This window comes from Mytilus edulis, chromosome 5 (assembly GCF_963676685.1).
Source record: "Mytilus edulis chromosome 5, xbMytEdul2.2, whole genome shotgun sequence".
Classification (NCBI taxonomy): domain Eukaryota; kingdom Metazoa; phylum Mollusca; class Bivalvia; order Mytilida; family Mytilidae; genus Mytilus; species Mytilus edulis.
Window position 1 is genome coordinate 10,556,889 of NC_092348.1, and position 21,748 is coordinate 10,578,636.

Below are 21,748 nucleotides of genomic sequence, written 5' to 3' on the forward strand. Positions count from 1 at the left end.
TTACAAATTATTTTTCAGGAAATCTTAAAAAAAAATATTAATGGTTGAAAAAAAAAAACCGTACGAAATTGTGTAGTGAACTGTCTTTTTTTCTGTAATGGACTTTTCCGCCCATATTAACATATTTTAAAATAAAATCAATACATATCATTTTCATAATCTTCTTTCGTCATTTGTTGAATGTGCTGTTCATTTTTACATATCCTAGACCAATTACAATGCCTAATCTAGCGAAAACTATTAGTCCACTAACGGAAAGACATCTGTCACCTTAATATACAATTTTGTTGATGAAATTTATCAATAAACCAAACAAATGATATATTTTGTATATTAAATCAAATACATCGAAAACTTGTATCCTTGGAGGATTCTTAAGACATAATCAGGATGTCATAGTAGCATTAGCTGATTTTTGGCAGTAAGTTTTAATTATCTTTATTATTTAACCATCAGGGTTTAACATGGATTTTTTTGGACATTTAACAATATTTCAAGTAACAATTGATGTGGTGACGTGCAGGGAAGTTAAAGAGATTTAATTTCTTATAATCAATTGACTATAGGTGCATGATAAAAATCTAGAGCAGGTTTATGTGTTGATTTCAATCAATAATACTGAATGATTGAAATTTTGATCATTTGAATGAACTTATATGAATTCCAAAAATACAACACATAAAATTAAAAAAAGACAAAAAACAAAAGAACCGGAAGGTAAGGCTTTTTTATACGATAAGGCTTATAGTCCAGTATACTTATACTTTTTGGACCTACTGGATTATAGCTCTTCATCTTTTATATAAGCTTTGGATTTCAAATATTTTGGCCACGAGCATCACTGATGAGACATGTATTGTCGAAATGCGCATCTGGTGCAGGAAAATTGGTACCGTTAATGTTGTTAGCACAACATTTGTATTCTCTAAGGCATATCGATATAAATCACATTTAATTTGTAGTAAGTGGTATACAGCATGTTAAATCAGTGAAATGCATGATGTTCATGCGAAAGATCGAAAACTAATGCTACTTTAGTAAAAAAAAAATCATAAGATTAGAAGATTTATAGAACCTCTTCTGGGATAGGCAAATTCAGTTGTTACACTTGAAAATAAATGCTTATATATTCAACAACTAAAACTAGTGTTAAACTGATTAGGAAAGAACAACCATAATATTTAGAGAGAATGTTCATCTCTTTTCAGTTACTGTTTATAATTCACTAAGTTGACAAATAGATTTGAGTAATGCACTTTAAAAGAAGTCTTTCTTTTCTTTTTTGTTATTTTACTTTTTGCGTGTTTTTTAAAAATTTGTTTCCGTTTCATGTATTCGAATCTTTTGAATTAATGGAATGAATTATATACGAGATTATAAGTACCTCTACCCTCCATTAATTAGTATGCCTTTATTATAGACTGAACTCAATGACATGTTTATATGTGTGGCAGGTCGTGCATATTCAGAGTATACACAAATCACCGTTTCGGGTTCTTCAGAACGATTAATTTCAATAACTGTGCAATGCAGAAATAATCGCATTTAACGTAAATTATCAGATAAAAAAATGTATTGTGACATATAAAGTAGATACGCATAAACGTAGAATAACATGTATGTAAACGTATTTTAGTTGATTTTGACACGTATTGTTTGAAAATACGGTGTTTATGTGTTATTAAAATTTGCTGTTACAAATTGTTAGAAATTATTATAAAGTAAGGAATGTATCTCCCTCGTGCAAAGCTCTGATTTCTTTCACGGATTTGGCTTTACATTTTGGACCTTTTGGGTTATAGCTCTTCATCTTTTATATAAGTTTTGGACTTTAAACGTTTTGGCCACGAGCATCACTGAAGAGACATGTATTGTCGAAATGCGCATCTGGTGCAGGAAAATTGGTACCGTTAATGTTGTTAACATTGTTCCATTAGCATACAAAAGATAACATATATGCATTCTATAGATGCAAAGATAAACAAACAGACAATAACAACCTATAGGAAAAAACATATCCTATGATAAATGTACAGGTAAAAAGCAAAACAATTTAATATTTATATTTATAAATAAATCAAGAGTCCCCTGTCCCCAGTTCAAATGGACCCAAATTACTCTACTACTTTTGAGGTTGATATTTAATTTTCAATTTTGTTCTTAATTATGCTGAAATCAAACTATTGACTAGGAAATCTTTAAATGTGTATGTATGCATTGTGATACATTATTTCACGTTTTGATTGTAAAACTTTAGCGGATGAATCACATTGACTGGTAAACATGATTATAATAAGCTAAAAAAACTAATATTGACAAGCAGTTTTCAGGTCTACTATACAAGTCATAAAAATCAGGCTTAAGTATTTAGTTTATATATATATAGTACATATTGCAAATCGAAATACAATTGACTTAAAGAAATTGTATATTACATTACCAATGTGTTATGTTTATTATTTGTAAAAAACGTTATACTTAAAACCATTGACTTCGGACTGAAAAGTATTGTTTTAGTCATTTCTCAAGTTTGTCCGGTCAGAAATGAAACGTAAAAACAGAAATCACAATAATGTTCAGATAACATGTATATCTTATAAGCAAATGTCAGAGATAAACAGTCAAAGAAGAAATTCATTCTGACATTTGTGGCACGTGCAGTACAAATAAACAGCGGGCATATTGTGTCTACATTATAGCATTGTAATGTCATAAAGTACATATCTCCATAATTTGTTTTCATGCATTTCATTTCAAAGAAATTCGCCTTTCATACGGACAGTTAAGCAAAATAGTTTCGTTTGAAAAAAATAAATTACATTCTATATTTGATTGAACACGATTGACATAAAATAAGACCAGCTATTTTTGCTTTTACGTAGGTGTTCTTTCAAACAGCCAAGCAAATGACTCTATTTAGAATGTGTAATGAAAGAAATACATAAAACAGACACAAAGGAATCAAAAGTCGCAACACATGTATCTCCTATAAAGGTTATAAAAGCTGACTGATATAAAACTCCAGGATATTACACCTAATGGGATGGCATTTTCAAGGATGGATAATGACTAAAGTCAATTTTGAAAATAATGCACATTTGTATTAAATATAATGTACATTCATCTTTTGTACGCACATACTGAAATGATATGATTCATACAAACATTGAGAAGTTAATTGAAAAGAAAATTGATAATTAGATGACCATCATGTTCTCGGAAATCATTTAAACTTTGGAGAACATAGACTTCTATGATTGTATATGTTTATTGAAATGTTTTCTGAACAGATGTGTATTCGAAAGGAGCGTTCAAATAAAAAATACGTAGAAAATAAAACGTTTTAACATTTTACACATCAACGAGCCTTCAGTTGAGTAAAACAATTCTGAGAAGCCCTTTTAACTAGACAAACCATTCAATTTAATAGTTTTGTTTTCTTCTCCACAATCAAACTATATTTCATGACGTATAGAACATGTTTTTGTGATTTCATAGTATATGTGACACTATATAGCATTTAAAGAATAGAGCAACATCTAACTTCCGTGCATGATATATTTCCCACTGGAGTTAAAAAGCAAATCAGTAAACATTAAAAAATATATATCATTTTTAACCGGATTTTTGTGACAAAAATGTCGGTTATTGATTTGGGGATGTACGGCGGGCGGCCGGGCGGTCGGGCGGCCGGGCGGGCGGGCGGGCGGGCGGCAATCAAATGTTGTCCGTGCATTAACTCATGAACCGTTCAACCAAAGCTTTTAAAATTTTAATATGTTATTACTGACAACTATACGAAGGTCAAGTTCAATAATGGCGATTTTGACTTTTACCGTTCAGGAGTTATGGTTCTTGAAAGGCGGCAATCAAATGTTGTCCGTGCATTAACTCATGAACCGTTCAACCAAAGCATTTAAAATTTTAATATGTTATTACTGACAACTATACGGAGGTCAAGTTCAATAATGGCGATTTTGACTTTTACCGTTCAGGAGTTATGGTTCTTGAAAGATTGAAAAATGGAGTTTTCAGTCGTGTCTGTGCATTTACTCATGAACTGTTTTACCAAAGCTTCCCAAATTTTAATATGTTGTTACTGAGGACAGAATGGAGGTCAAGTTCAATAATGACGATTTTGACCTTTAGCGTTCAGGAGTTATGGTTCTTGAAAGATTGAAAAATGGAGTTTCCAGTCGTGTCCGTGCATTTATGCATGAACTGTTCTACCAAAGCTTCTGAAATTTTAATATGCTGTTACTGATGACAAAATGGAGGTCAAGTTCAATAATGACGATTTTGACTTTTACCGTTCATGAGTTATGGCTCTTGAAAGATCGAAAAATGGTGTTTCCCGTCGTGTCCGTGCATTTTCTCATGAACCATTCATCCAAAGCTTTTGAAATTTTAATATGTTGTTACTGATGACAAAATAGAGGTCAAGTTCCATAATGACGATTTTGACTTTTACTGTTCAGGAGTTATGGTTCTTGAAAGATCGTAAAATGGCGTTTCCATTCACGTTGTTGCATTTACTCATGAACCATTCAATCTAAGCTTTTCAAATATTATTATTTCAAAATGTTGATACTGATGACAAAATGGAGGTCAAATTTGATACTGATGATTTTCACTTTCACCATTCATCAGTAATGGTTCTTGTGATATTGCCAGGACACAAATAAATGTAAATAAATCCGGTTTGCTGTCGTTGTGACAGCCTCTTGTTTCTTTTTTAAAGCCAGAGCGCCTAAATTTTTAAAATACTGAAGTCATTGTTGAAAAGCAAGAGAACCAGGGTAAATATTCAAATCACTGAAACGAAAGATATTTTAAAGATAAATGAAGGTTTCCTGAAAAAAGGCACACATCTCATCATTGTTCCTTCCATTAATATAAAGCTTTGGAACAAACAACCCACACTTTAATTGTATCAAATAAAGATAAAAGGCAAAATTTGATATTAGTAAAGTAACTTCATATGCTAAATAAACTGCACTGCAATATCGATTAAAACAATAATAATTGATCGACACATTTGTGTTGCATTTATAAAGACTTACTTTGTATATTTTTGGCTAATTGAAAATGTAAATATTTTATTGAATTAATTTTCAATTTATGACGATACCATCAAGTACTTGTAGTCTATCTGATGAGATAATATCAAAGGCCATCGGAAAGATCGATATATTGACACGTTTTGTCGATATCTACACAGGATGGTGTTTATCTGCAATTTACAATTTATTTTCAACAAAATTATTAGGCAAATAAAAGATTAACATATTGAAAGGCTGAATATATGTACTGTCGTCAATTAAAAAAAACCGGAAGTGGGAATCAAATTCATTGGAACTCATACCACTTCTTCTTATGTTTAATTACCGGAAAAGAAGGTTTCAAATCAATATTTTTTGTAAAATTTTACGTAGGGTTGAATAAGGGTTATAAACATAAGAAGATGTGGTATGATTGCCATTGATACAACTCTCATGCAGAGACCAAAATGACCTAGAAGGTAGCAACTGTAGGTTATCGCATGGGCAAAACACATACAACATAGCAAACTATAAAAGGCCCCGATATGACAATTGTAAAAAAATTCAAACGAGAAAACTTACGGTCTGATAAATGTACCAAACAAAAACCATATTTATACTATGATACGTCATCAAATGCCAACCAACGATTTACAGGGTTCCGACTTTAAACGAGCACATACATCATGTGATGGGGTTAAACATGTAAGAGGACACCCAATCCTCACTCTAACAAGAAACATACAATACACGAACAAAGTTATCCAAAAAGCAAACGATAAACAAACATGATAAACAGTAACAAACGACAATCACTCATTTAAAGGCTCCAAGCTTGGAACAGACATACATAGCATGTAGCGGGTAAAACGTGTTTTCGGGCGACCAACCCTTCCCTTAAATATGACAGTGGTGTAAAGTCACCACATAAAACTAAACTCTGAAAATTAGTTAACGTGTTTTAAACTAATCAAAACGACAAAAGCACAAAAAACATCTAACAAAACACTAAATACATAAATAACAGATCTGACAATACTCGCAGTTACTGAAATATATGAATATAGAAAAAGGCAGTTATTGCTGTTTATATTTGGATATTTAGAGTAGTCTTTCTCATTTTAAAACGAAAAACATTTCTTAAAGTTTATGCGTGTTATTATATTTATCAACTAAATGGAATGAAGACGGATCTTTAGAGAGATTTGCCATACACTGTGATTCATAACAATACAAGAACACGCCTAATATTAAAGGGGCGCTTTCAGCGTTCGACACACTTTATTGCCGAAACGTATAACAGTTTATTAAAATTATTTTTCTCTCCTTTTCTGAGATTAGAGTCTTTATAATTCATTTTTCTGACATAAGGATCAATGCATTTATACGTTCTAATATTACTTTACAAAAAACTATAAATATAGTGAATGATACATAAGAAACAGTTGGTCGTCATTTGCACTGCATAGAGCATTGTGTTGCTATTAAATAGGTTAAGAAAAGTAAATATAATATGTTACCAAGGTGTTTCTATTCAACAGAACATCCTTGACATAAGGCCGTCATAGTGTAGATTGAGATCAATAGACCAAGCGTTGGATAAAGGAATGATGAATACCAGGGTCGAACTTATGCTCTTTGACCAGAAGGTCAACCAAGTCAACAGAACTAAAACGCCCAAAAAGCAAATAAAAACGTGTAATAATCGATCTTTTATATCTGGGCGTTATGTATTCGGGTTTAGTTTTCTGTAATTATTTAATACTTCAGTTTCTTTATGTATATCTCTTTCATATTCATTTGATAAAATTTACTGTTTGCAATAGCATGAATTGTTCTATATAATAAGAATGTTCTTATCCCGGACATAAAAACAATGCCGTATTTGGCGAAACCTTTTCAACTTTTTATCTCCAGTGCTGTACAACTTTGTACTTTTTTCACTTTCGATCTTTTATATCTGGGCGTCACTTGTAAGTCCTGTGTGGACAAGGCGCGTTTTTGGCGTATTGAATTTTAAACCTGATGCTTTTTGTTATCTATTAATCATGTTTTTCTTTGTCTAATATGTTCTCCTATTTATTTGTATTGTAGTCCTGTAATATTATGTTGTCATTTCAATGTTATATTTAACTTTGCCATTAAAGTGCGAGGTTTGGCATGCCACAAAACCAGGTTCAACCCACCACTTTTATTCCCCTTTAAAAGTGTCCTGTACCAAGTCAGGAAGATGGCCATTGTTATATTATTGTTCGTTTCTGTGTGTGTTGCATTTTAACGTTGAGTCGTTTGTGTTTTCTCTTATTTTTGAGATATTGAGATCAGACGTGGCACGGTACTTGTCTATCCCAAATTCATGTATTTGGTTTTCATGTTATATTTGTTATTCTCGTGGTGTTTTGTCTGATGCTTGGTCCGTTTCTGTGTGTGTGTGTTACGTTTCGGTGTTATGTCGTTGTTCTCCTCTTATATTTAATGCGTTTCCCTCGGTTTTAGTTTGTTACCCCGATTTTGTTTTTTGTCCCTGGATTTATGAGTTTTGAACAGCGGTATACTACTGTTGCCTTTATGTAATAATTTGTTGCGCTCTAATAGTTTCGCACATTGATTTCACTATTTAAAACTTCAAACAGTCCGGAGCTACGTTTTACTAAGTTTTGAAAGCGTAGCGAAACGGGAATATACGTAATGAAGTGTATCGAAACGTAATTACCCTTTGTTCAAAACTGGACCTGCCCTGTATGTTTTGAAATTTTAACAACAAACGTAGCGAAAATTGAAACGAAGTAGAAATCTAGTAAATACGTATCAAAGCTTAGCCGAACGCAACAAAACGTGCTTACTACGTATTGAAACGTATTAATGCGTGGTGAAAACGTGGGTCTACACGTAATAATACGTAGAAAAATGTGATAAGAACGTAGCACAAACCTAGTAAAACTAGTTTTGAAAATAACGGGACGTTTTTGTTCAAAACGTAGTTGAAACGTAGAATTTAAAAACGTAGTAAAACTTGACAGTGTGACTGGGGCTTTATCGTTTCATCCAAGTATGAAAAAGGTACAACCTGGTTATCAAATTCAAGCGTTTAATCTTGTTGTTGATTGTCACTGATACGAATATCAACTAGTATACTATTTATAAAAGAGGATAAGAACATTCAGTATATTTTTAAAGACGGTATAATTATCTCTGGATATTTTTGTTTGTTTTTATTTGTGTTAGACTGCTTTCTTGTTGATGTATGACCAACATATATTTTAATTATATCTTTACCCGTCTTAAAAACTGATATAATAATTAGAATAATTGAAGTAATAATAAACGGCATTGAAACGTGTCAGATTTAAGTATGACATTCAGAAGTGTAGCTATCACTTGTGTACAAGCTGAACAGTAAACGATAAGTATACATATATCAAGGAAAGGAATAACCGGTAAAACAATTAGTCGAGGATTTCGTGACCACAAGTTACTTTTCCGTTTATTATTATGTAGAAAACTTATTTTAAACAAAATAGAACATACATAATTTTACGGCGATGTTGTTACCGAGCAAGGAATTTTAGATACTTTCCGGGTAAACTTATTCGGAAAATTTACTAATTCAAGACTGTAATTAGATCTTTCAATATTAATTTTATTCGTATAGTTATACTTTATATCATTGAAAAAATTCAAATGCACTTTCACGAATATGTCGTTTCTCATTTTACCATTGTACAAGGTCGTTATTTCTCTGACTGTTAATGACGACTTTAAACTTATTCCATTGGTTATTGGATGTGTACTGATTGTTATTTAACTTTAGATACATGATTTTCTTAATAAGTTGCTATTGGCGTTGCTCTAGCTGCCAGTAACTGCGGCTACTCTCCGATCAGTGCTTTGTGTTCCTTTTTTGTTAAGGTTTATACATATCATGGTCTGTGTTTTTGATATATTTTTTTCTGGTAAGGAGTAGGTTGGCGCCATTCTTTATGTGTCTGTCCTAAGTTTAGAGCCAGTTGTTCAGCGGTTTTCGCTATGTTTGATATCTATCATATTTGTTTTTCGTAAATTATTCGTTATGAATGAGGCCGTTAGTTTTCGTAACTGTTTTTTTTTTATATATATTTTACATGTTTGGGATTTAAGTAGCCGACACTACAGTATGGATTTTTCTCATTCAATAATTATTGAAAATTAAACAATGTTATTTTCACATTTCAAATACCTTTTAAGCTTATTTGTGAGATACACTCATCAAAGTCAGCTGTATTGGAACACTGAAATCTGGCATACAGTGCTAATCAATAAGTAGGATGAAAGTAAAATCGCAATAAAAAAATAGAAAGATTGATCTCTGCAATTAACCTTTATCTCTCTTGGTTTATATGTATTGTTTTCCCATTTGAACCAAAATTAGCTTTTTCAAGTAGGTTCATCTTCACTTTCTTCATGCTTAATTAACTCAGGTATATCAAGAATAAGTTGACCATCAAAGTATCTGATATCATTGGTAAAAATGGGGAACAACTTACTTGTCAGATTTGTTAATTTTCCGTTCATAATATTTTGAAAACATTTGTTGGGATATAAAACGAAATTGGATCTAATAACATTGATAATGTTTATGGGGAGATCATATAGATAAAATCTCTTGTTATAAAATAATTCCGCTTAAACATATTTGAAACAGATTATCTCCCATATCAAATTCATGGATTCTTTAACCAATAAATAAATCATATTTTGCAGTTTGTTTCCTAAAATAAGATAACTAAATATTGTAATAATAACTTTCGCTTTTATCTTTGCGTATAATACGTATTCTTATTTTGATTTGATATGATTATACAATATCGTTCGCATTTGACTAAACGAACGAACCCAAAGAAACCAGGTTATTGACACCCTTTGAATGTAGATTTTTGTTTAGGAAAAATGATAGAAGAGAGGCGAAAGATACATTCGAACTTATGATTTATGTAATTATGGTTTTTAATTTTCACGTATTTCAACAGATTCTCGCCTTAATTGTATCTCTCGACCTGTCATTTGGAGAAAAAAAAATACAGATTATGACTTTTTATGCCCCATTTATGGACATTATGTTTTTCGGTCTGTACGTTCTATCTTTCGTTCGTTCGTCTGTCCGTTCGTCCTTCCACCCGCCCGTATGTCCCGAATCAGGTTAATATTTTGGTCAAAGTGGCTTTTGATGAAGTTGAAGTCCAATTAATCAACTTGAAATGTAGTACACATGTTCCCTATTATTTGATCTTTCTGACTTTAATGCTAAATTAGAGTTCTGACTATGTATAATGGACACATTTTTGTTTTATTATGCGTTAATGCATTAGGTCAAGTTACGTCGTTTATGTTAATTTATTTGAAATCTCTTATAAAACAAGCCAAGAACCCAAATGAGCCGCGACATGAACATTCAGTTGAAAGGAGTATATATTTGAATATATATATCAAGCCAATATTACTAATCATTAAGGGGTGTGATTAGGTGCACCATCATATGCACGATGTGCAAGTAATGTAATCGATTCTTGTATACATAAATCTCGTGGTTCAATGTCTGCAATTTCGTCTGATTTAAAAAAAAAAAAATTACATTGATATTGTCAATACAGTCATGCATTTTGTAAATTATATTAATGTATATCGATACTTTTAGGTTTAACATACAGCTGTTATATTGAATCAGTTTTTTAAGTGTGTGTTTGTATTTATGTAGTTCTTAAATGCATTCAATTTAATGAAAGGGACCTTGTCTATTTACTAATAATTTGTCATCATTTTTTTTCATCATTAAAAAAAAACCTAACATTTTTCTCTCTTTTCTTGCGAAGAATAACAACTCATTACCATAATGTATTTATCTAACTTAGCAGAATGTTACTTATGTATAATAAAATCCAATACAATTGCACTCAATGTTGCATTAAGAATATCCCACTTGTTCAAACTACTCTAAATCATTAAGCACCTTTACAGGTTATGACAGCGCAATTAATAGTCAATCCATTTCTATATAAAAACTTCTCCCTACAACTAGCAATGATGACGGAGTTATATGTTTGGCAAATGATTTAGTAATGAGTTACTGCAACTGTTCAGTTGTTGAAATGTAGTTTTATTCTGACGCAAATAGTTATCAAAGGTACCAAGATTATAATTTAGTACGCCAGACGCGCGTTTCGTCTACATAAGACTCATCAATGACGCTCATATAAACATAGTCTTTTGAGATTTATACGAATAAAGTTGTCTTCTAGTTAGAACTCGGTTTTTGTCCTTTGTCCATTCAACACCAAACTTTGTCAAATTACATATCGTGATGTGTCACATTTTGTAGCATAAACAGTGTTTTCTTCATTGAATTTTTCCTTGAGAATCAAGGAAGCTATTAAACCAAGTAATGAAGTTGAAAACCATCGGTTTGTAAATGTTACGGACGCCATCACGAAATAGTTGACCTTTATAGAATACCCGTTTCACTTAGATCTCGTAAACTTTTCTCTGAATGTAACCTACCGAATTAGAATGATTACAAGGTTTGTACTCTAATGAGCAACACGACGGGTGACACATTTGGAGCATGATCTGCTTACCCTGCCGGAGCACTCTGAGATCACCCATTAGTGTTTGGTGGGGTTCGTGTTGCTCAGTCTCTAGTTTTTTATAGTGTGTTTTGTGTATTGTTATTGGTCTCTTTATTTGTTAGCCATGGCGTTGTCAGTTTATTTTCCACTTATGTGTTTTATGTCGTTTTGGTATCTTTTGCCCCTCTTTTATGTGTCAATGAGATTATTCATAATGCACTTTGTCGACACAAATTCTTCTACTTCAGAAATTGTTGATAAAACTTGTAAACAATAGAAGGTCTCCTTGCGAAGTTAACATTTATGAATTATTATAGTTACCAAAGGTACCAGTATTATTATATCTGATTATATAGGTTATCAGAAATAATATTTTTTGTAAGCCAACACACGACTATAAAAGAGAGACGAAAGGTACCAGAGGGACAGTTAAACTCATAAATCGAAAAAAATGACAACGCCATGGCTAAAAATGAAAAAGAAAAACAGACAAACAAAAGTACACATGACACAACATAGAAAACTAAAGAATAAGCAACACGAACTCCACCAAAAACAAGGGATGATAATACTATAAAGGTTTATGTTGGTTTGAGTTGATGAATATTATATTAAAATATTAGAATATGAATCTTCAATAACTTACCTATCATTACTATACACATATTGTCAATAAATAAAATAGACACTTGCGCCTAACATAAAGTTGATAAGTGTAGGAGTGGTAGAATATTTGCCAGTTCGGCAGACAGATCTAGTAGTATTGTATAATTAAATTAGCGATGAGTACTCCAATTCACATATTTTAAATTCATTTTTTTTTTAAATATTTTATGAACATGCTTTCTAGTCCTTTTTCAGTCATTATGACTTTTAGATAATTAAGTTTTGAGAAAGTTTGTTGCCAAACCGATCTTATGGTGCTTATATACGTATTTGGTTCTACACAAGTTCAAGAAAATATTAAGATGTCCTTTTATAATACATGTATATCTTCAGGTCATCAACCCAAATCTGTCATTATTTTCAGAAATATTGTTGTCTTATTGCTAACTAGAGCGTGTATCATTTTTTTTCTTAATATCACTCAGAGAAAATTTTGTAGAATGCCCAATCACTTTTTATTTCGTGTAATTGGGGGTGTTTTTTTATTTGTTTTTACCCTTCCATTGAAGAGTATTCAATTTCTAAAATTAAAGCGATTTTGCCTGAAATGACAAACAATGTACGTAGTTATATATTGTACTTTACATGACTATTATGGGTACCATCTGTTGTCATATAAAAGACCTGTTTGCTTTTCTGTCTATATTTACTATTAACTTTTTTCAAGCTGAACGATTATTGTACTACTTATTGATATAGAGTTAAAAAAATACAGGTTTTTGTTTGTACAAAATATTATAACCAAGATTACATAGGTGTTAATCAGTTTTCTTGATTTTAGTCGATTCTACTTGAAGTTTTATGAAAGCTGTTTGCAGTTGTAAAATAAATGAATGTTTTTTTACACATCCATATCGGGCATAATATACTGTCCATGTGTACCTAATTGTTATTTTTTGCATATAAGTGTACTACAGTGACAATTTCAGAAAATAACAATATATAGTGACATTCGTTTTGTATTCTGTCATTGCCCTTTTAAAAATAAAAAAAAAAAAGAAAAAGAGACGAAAGTCATCGTAAGATTATAATTGAATAGATGGACATTTTTATTGGTTAATTCTGTACTTTAGTGAAAATGTGATCGCTTTAAAATGCAGGAGGTGGTATACTCGTTTTTTTGTGCATACTCTGGAAAACTATGGTTTAAAAAACAAAGCGGGTAGTCTGCTTATATGCACAACACTAATGAAACAGGAGCCAATAACAGTGAGTCAGACGGATTTATAATTTAAAAAAAACAAACTTATTTTCCAAACCAATATTTGACTGCTATCATAAGTTATATGGTTTGCTACTGACCCCTTACGGATCCATAGAGGATAAGTAAAATTCATAGGGGACTGACCGTGAGCCCGTAGGTCGAGTCTTCTATGGATTTTACTAACTTTCTTTGGATCCGTAGGGGGCCAGTAGCAAAAGCAAACTATATCGAATCTCACTCACAGAGAGCATTTTCTGCGAAGATAACAATAACAGTATGAATTTATTAATACAACTTTTAACACAGATTTAGAGTATCGTCTTTTTAAAGAATTAAATTTGGAACGAATGTCACTTGTTTAATGTTAAATTTTGAATGATTTTCACTTCATTGTTTCGAAATAATTGTGCACAGGCATCCTGTATTGTGTTGCTAATATTTATTGATGTTTCATTATAACCAAAATTCCCTAATATAGCGTTTAAATCGAATCCTTCGAAATAGGTTTGTTTATTAATTTGTTATGGTCACTTCTGTTTCTAATCTGCCGTATTGCTTTACCTTTGATAAATCCTCTGAATACATGATGCGACTCTCTTATGATCAAAACGAACTTGACTTTTGGAATAATCATAATACATACCATATCTAACATACTTTTGGTTGTTTGTTTACAGCTGTGTTTTTATTTACTTGTGTTTTGTGGTTTTACAGTCATTGAAAAGTAAAAATACCAAACATTGCATGCTTCTGAACTGCAAATAAGATCTGAGATTGTATGTGCATAATCAGATGACATTTTAATGTTGTGTTTGTTTGGGGAGGGACATTTTAACTTTACATTACCCCTTTTTTTGGGAGGGGATGGATGTTATTAATAATATTAATAACTGAGTCTGATGTGTATCAAATAGATTAACTAATATATCTGTATCTTTTGGCATGACTCCACTTGTTGTTTCTTTATAATTTTCTCTATGGTGTTTGGTTATTCCATTCAATGTTTCCCATTCCAGTATTTGAGTCTGTTTTTAAAGCAAAGATTCACTTGATCATTGCATGCATGTTTTCTCCATATCGTCGACAAAAATAAAGTCTTATATCTTACATCACGTTTAAAAAAATCCAGTAGGGGTTAGTGATTAAAAGTAAACTCGACATGTACAGCTTCTCCCTGTCATTTTCTAGATAGGGATCAACGTTTGTTACCCTTTACAGATTGTTTCAGCTCGGCCCATGCAGCATCTTTAATAATGTCAAAGTCTTTGTTTTTTGGAGATGCGTTAAGATGGCGATATAAGAAATTAGAATTTTTAGAGATAACTTTGATCAAAAGGACTGATTTTATATACTGATGAACGGGGACAACTGACAAATAATTACTTAATTTGTGAAATACTAACCGAAAAAAGTACAATACTGTTCCGAAAATCCCAAGCAGTCTTTTATCGTCAATAGTTTGACATGTTGACGTTCACATTCCTAAATTTTGTTGCAGACATCACCTGTTGTTTGAAACTGGAGATAATTTTGATTAAAGGACTGATTTTATATACTGATGAACGGGCAAAACTGACAAATAATGACTTGATTTGTGAAATACTTATTGAAAAAGGTACAATACTGTTCTGAAAATTCCAACCAGTCTTTTATCGTTAATGGTTTGACGTGTTGACGTTCAAATTCCTAAATTTTGTTTTTGTTGCAGACGAAAATATGACGTCACCTGTTGTCTGAACCTCGAGATTACTTTGGTTAAAGGACTAATTTTATCAGTGAATTTGTTTTGTTAAATACTAATCGAAAAAGGTACACTACCGTTCTGAAAATCCCAAGCCGCATATCGATAAACTCGCATTACCGCCAAGACACCTCAAATGAAAAATCTACTGACAACCTACAGATCTATAGGGATCAACACGTGAAAGCGTTAAATCAATTACAATGTAACTATGAACAATTTGCTATTAGTATAATTGCACTATTCCAGTGTCATTATTTAAATACTAGCATAACTGCAGGTTAAACTGATTTTAGTCAGAAGTTTGAGTTAGGGAAGGCTGGTACATGTTCTGGCGTTGTGAGCTTCCATTTTGAAATCCAGGCTCACGTTTAGGTCTCGGCAGTAGCAGGGAAAATTCGTATGACATTAAAATACTGGCTTAATGTTATATCTCAATCTTTATATTAAGCGTCAATTAGTCAGTAAACGAATCTCGATCAGTCAGCCAATCAGTCAATCAATCAATAACTCAGTTATTTCTGGCGTATTAAAATTTTAAACTTGTTACCTTTTGTTAGCTATTATTCGTGTGTTTCTTTTTCAGTTATGTTCTCCTATTTATTTATATTGTAGTCCTGTAATGTTGTGTTGTCATTTTAATTCTATATTTCAGATGGCCATAAAAGAGGGAGGTTTGGCATGCCACAAAACCAGGTTCAACCCACCATTTGTTCCTTTAAAAATGTCCTGTACCAAGTCAGGAATATGGCCATTGTTATAATATAGTTTGTTTCTGTGTGTGTGACATTTTAACGTTGTGTTTCCGTTGTGTCGTTTGTTTTCTCTTATTTTTGAGTGTGAATTCACATTACTATAAGACGTGTCACGGTACTTATCTATCCCAAATTCATGTATTTGGTTTTGATGTTATATTTGTTATTCTCATATGATTTTGTCTAATACTTAGTCCGTTTCTGTGTGTGTTACATTTTAATGTTGTGTCGTTGTTGTCCTCTTATATTTAATGCGTTTCCCTCAGTTTTAGTTTGTTACCCCGATTTTGTTTTTTGTCCATGGATTTATGAGTCTTGAACAGCGGTATACTACTGTTGCCTTTATTTATTCAGTTATTCTGGAACATAAGATCGAAGAAGTCTCGCTACATGAAATTATTTAAATAGTAAGGACATGGTATCTTACAGACTAGAATATTTCATTATATGAGTCAGTTAATCAAATAATTACGTAACTGATTAGAGCATTCCTAGAATTTCATTTAAACTACTGACTATGGAACACCCAATGTGTTATGTAATATACCATTATTGTATGATTTGAAGTACTTGAATTCTTGTTCAACGTTCTTTTTGTATGGTAAAGATATTTATTAATTTGTTTGTACAATATAAGATTACGTAAAGAACATCAAGGATGCTGTCATAGATCAGTAAACTAGCTGAGGAACAATGATGCAACAGCAGAAAAACATAGGCAATGTACAACGACAGCTGTCTTGTTTTTGAAATGTTATTAATTTTGATTGTTAGATTAACCATCAAAGGCATTAAATATGCAGCCTCTGATTGTCATTCACAATGATAAAATCAATTAATAGGAATTCAGTCACCCTTGCTCTGGTCTTTCAATGGTTGTGTCTAGTCACGGTAAGGAAACAATATTAAATATTTAGGGCGAAGAAGGGTTTGGAAATTTTTCTTGGATGAAATACTAAATTTTACCTGTTGCTAAACTAGCCAATATATTTCCTGCATTTTGTTTCTTTTCTACAAGATTAGGATCTTTCGCTTTTGCTGCCATAATTCAAGCCAGACACATCACTTTCCTTCAGGTCTTCTAATGGTCGTGCCTAGTCATGGCAAGGAAACTACATGTAATATTTAGGGTAAGGAAGGACAGGAAAATTCTTTTGGATTGCATACTATTGTTTACCTGTTACTAGACTAGACAATTTATTTCCTGTATTTTGTTTCTTTTCCTTCAAGACTAGGATCTTTCGCTTTAGCTGACATAATTCAAGTGACATTTGTTCGAGTCACTATGTAGATGTTAGCTATATCAAATATTGTAGTTTGAAATATATAAACTGTTGTTTATCATTGTAAATTGTCGTTGATGAAGCAGTGAATAGTGACAAATGAGGAAACAATTTTGTTGATTGAAAAGATTATTTGACTTTTTTAAAACTTAAGTTAAGGCATGCATAGGAATATATGCTCACTTTATCGACTCAACCGCTCATGATTCGTTTAGAATTGATGCAAAAACCATCATCTTTGTATTTATCTAGATTATTATTAAAAATGTATTTACATGTTAGTAAAGTCCTGTGCTGTCTGTTGTTGGTGGACTATGTTTGTTGTTATTCTGCAGTTGGCATGTTATGGCGACTATGATGAGTGTTCTTCTGTGTGTTTGTGCTCCATTTATGTCACGTAATGTCGTCTTTTTAGGGATACATTTTAACATTGGCATATAAATGGGGTTTGACTAGCAATAAAACCAAGTTCAACCCACCATTTTTTCTTTAAATGTCTGGAATATGTCAGTTGTTATTAAAGTGTTCTTTTCGATGTTTGTTTTTGATGCACTTAATTGTTCCTGTTGTTCCATTGTTTTCCTTTTATAGTTGATGTGTCTCGTCGATTTTAGTTTATAACCCGGAATTGATTTCTCTCAACCGATTATTGACCTTTGAACAGCGGTATACTACTGTTGCCTTCTTTCTAACATTTGTAAGCTTCTGATGAATCTATTGCGATGTTCGTTTTGGTTACCTTACACAATGACCTAATAGTGTCATTCTGTAAACAATGTTTTATTGTTCCTTTTTGATGATTTAATGTTCCTTTTTGTTTCATTACAGAATGACACAGTAGCCGTGTTCTGTGTACGATGATTTAATGTTCCTCTTTTTTACGTTTCAGAATAACCGGGTGGCCATGTTCTGTGTACGATAATTTAATGTTCCTCTTCTTTACGTTACAGAATGACCCAGTGGCCGTGTTCTGTGTACGATGACGGTTATTGTTGTACTACTATTGTTATCCATAACAGCTGCTGACTCGCATTCTTCTTACGGAGGCAGTTATAAATCTAGTTACTCAAAATCAGGCTATGGTTCAAATGTAGGACAAAAGTGGAATTCTGGCTACAAATCAAATAATGATTATCATAAGTTTTCAAGTTCGAAAGAAAAATCTGCCTATAACTCGAAAGAAAAATCTGTTTACAACTCAAAAGACAAATCTGCTTATAATTTAAAAGGAAGATATAACTGGAAATCAGCCAATTCTGGAGGATATAAGTACAACTCAAGATCTGGTTACAATTCAAAGGATACCTTGTCCAACTTCGCCAAAGGTCTGTCCAAACCAAGTTCTGACAAGGCTTTGAAAGAACTTTATTTTTCATCCGCACGTAAGTAGAGTTTTATCATTTGCCTTTTAATTTTGCAGTGATGTAAAATTGGTTAGATATGTCGAAGAATACAAATATAAAGTAATATACTGTTACAAGTACAACGTATTAATATTAATCATTAGTTATTTAGAAAAATAACCAACGTGAACAAGAATTTGTGTGAGAAATAACAATGAATAAGACTAAATGTTTTACATTATTTACAACTACATGAATATCATAAATTTGACTTTATTTTAACTGATTTCTTAGCTGGCCATTGTAAGCCTATTTGTCCATGTTATATGAATGGAATAAGCTACGATCATGGTGACCGTTGGCAGTCAAAAGAGGATCCTTGTACAACTTACAGGTGTGGAAATGGTTTCTACGAAGCTATTGTACGAGGTATGAGAAAATGAATATTATGTCCATAATACAATGGCATTACCATTATAGTACTTTTTCTTTTTTAATATTAATTGTATGGTGCATGCATAACATAAGCGTCGTTTTGTTATTTATTTTGTAGTGTTTTAAGATAAACTACGTGAGCATGTATTCAATATATAAAACTTGATTTTTCTGTTCTATTTGAATTATCAAGAATTCTTTATTAATCATTCAAAATAACCGTTTTTTTTAATAATCCTTTGCCATATCTCTGTTCCATAATTTAATTGGTTGAATTTATACAATTATGGTCTGTAGAAAAGGTAAATATATTTGAAATTGTCAATTCTAAAAGTTTTTTTCAATGACAATGTACTTTTAAGGAGGTACACAAACTTACACCTCGTTATTTTGTCTTTGATGGATAGTTACCTTCTTTGCAATAATGCAACACCTCCTTTTTATATTGAAGGTAATACTGATTTCGTTGTCAAAAAACAATACTAATTTGGAACAAAAATTAAAGGATGAAATATTGTTATTCGTGGCATAAAATGCTGAACACAGTTAACAAAAGTAAAGTACCGTACATTTAATTTCTGTTCATTATCTCAAAATGACAGCAAGATATTTAACATGAAACAACAGTTCAAAATTCAATTCCGTTACTTCCTTCTACAAACACTCGTATCAAGCAAAGCACAAGTACAGTTAGGGAATTCAGAACTCATTTGAAAGAAACAATGTAGAATATTTTACTTAAAACATATTCCTTAAAGAAACCTTAATACAAACCAACTTCTACATTGTGATCTCTCTCATGAGTGCTATGTTTAAGTTGAGTCAGGAAATTGGCCATTGTTATATTATTGTTCGTTCTTGTGTGTGTTACATTTTAATGTTGTGTGTCTCTCCTATTATATTTGATGCGTTTCCCTCAGTTTTTGTTTGTAACCCGGATTTGTTTTTTTCTCAACCGATTTATGAATTTCGAACAGCGGTATACTACTGTTGGATTTTTTTTTCGTTCTACTTGTGACTCGTGATATCTTCCTCCCTTTTTTGTTCTATAACTGTTTTATCTTTTACCACTTAATTATTATATTTGATATAAATGATTATTTCTATAAGACGGTATGCTTCGTCTCCTAATAACTTTCGGGTGACCTTGATTTTCGACCTCAACACAAAAAATAGTCTTTTTGACATTTTTGTGTTTCAAAAACATTTTTTGATTTATTCTTTGTTCCAGGGTTATAATTTTTAACCGGATTTTTGTGACAAAAATGTCGGTTATTGATTTGGGGATGTACGGCGGGCGGCAACCAAATGTTGTCAATGCATTTACTCATGAACCGTTCATCCAAAGCTTTTAAAATGTTAATAGGTTGTTACTGACAACAAAATGAAGGTCAAGTTCAACAATGACGTTTTTGACTTTTACCGTTCAGGAGTTATGGTTCTTTAAAGATTGAAAAAATGGCATTTACAGTCGTGTCCGTGCATTTATGCATGAACTGTTCAACCAAAGCTTCCCAAATTTTATTATGTTGTTACTGATGACAAAATGGAGGTCAAGTTCAAGAATGACGATTTTGACTTTTACCGTTCAGGAGTTATGGTTCTTGAAAGATTGAAAAATGGCGTTTCAGTCGTGTCCGTGCATTTACGCATGAACTGTTCCACCAAAGCTTCCCAAATTTTAATATGTTGTTACTGATGACAAAATGGAGGTCAAGTTCAAGAATGACGATTTTGACTTTTACCGTTCAGGAGTTAAGTTACAATTTAATTGTACTGGCGTACTAAATTATAATCCTGGTACCTTTTATAACTAAGATGTTTACAAGACATACAAATGTCTTAGATCCTCTGCGTTTAGGCCTTCAAACATATTTATTGAATGAATGAACGCAAAATTTACCGAATTTTCCTCCATTTGAGATCTTGTTATTAAATAATTAGATGTCAGCAACAATGATACCTAAAATGATCAATTGGTGAAAGACGTTTTTACCAAGATGTTAGAGTGAATAAAATATACTTTTGTGTAAAGCTGTTGCTCACATTTAACAAAAGTGGCGGACCCTTCAACTAATTTTTGCTAGATTAAATATATCCATTTAGACTCGGTAATAAGTCACCGCGATGTCACTAATGGCATTTATGAACTGACCAGACTACATCAGCTTGTCCATTTCATAATATAATTACACAGATTTGAAAAGATTTTAGAATTTTGACTATTTTGGCAATCCAAGGGTCCAATTTATAATACCTTTTCCTTTCTCCATTCTATGTACTACATATGTATTTAAACTTTATATTTAATGGGTATGCACCATTAATACTTAAACAAAGGTTGTATTTGAAGAAAATAGTTTGGACAATTTAAATCTTTTTTTGTACTTGTTGAGTACCTATACTGTGTGAGTTGCTTTAGAGACTTGCATTATTTTATAGTTGTGTATTTGAACCCTCAACTTATATTTGATGATAACAAGACGAATGTAAAACACCTTGTTTCTAAACATTAAATTTTATATGAAATCTTGCACTATTTCCCTGTATGCAAATAAAAAATCTACAGAATTAATGCTTATTTATATTCTGTTTCAATCTTATGTAGGTTAAAAAAAACATTAAGAAAAAATGAAAATTGGAAAAAATTGCTTTAAACATCAGGAATTAAAATGCTTTA

General features: G+C 31.8%; 1 protein-coding gene across 3 annotated transcripts in view; it reads left to right on the forward strand.

The window, feature by feature from the left end:
• Positions 1-237: 237 nt before the first annotated feature.
• LOC139522933 (uncharacterized) overlaps positions 238-21,748 on the forward strand; it is a 54,628-nt gene continuing 33,117 nt past the window's right edge. The window contains exons 1-3 of one of the 3 annotated variants that reach the window (XM_071316581.1): positions 238-421; positions 18,241-18,672; positions 18,928-19,062. In XM_071316581.1, coding sequence (XP_071172682.1) covers positions 18,270-18,672; positions 18,928-19,062 — 538 coding nt within the window. In that variant the 5' untranslated portion in view covers positions 238-421; positions 18,241-18,269. Of the gene's footprint in view, positions 422-490; positions 718-16,763; positions 16,899-18,240; positions 18,673-18,927; positions 19,063-21,748 lie in introns of those variants that run through there. The other 2 variants (XM_071316583.1, XM_071316582.1) reach the window with 2 other exon arrangements.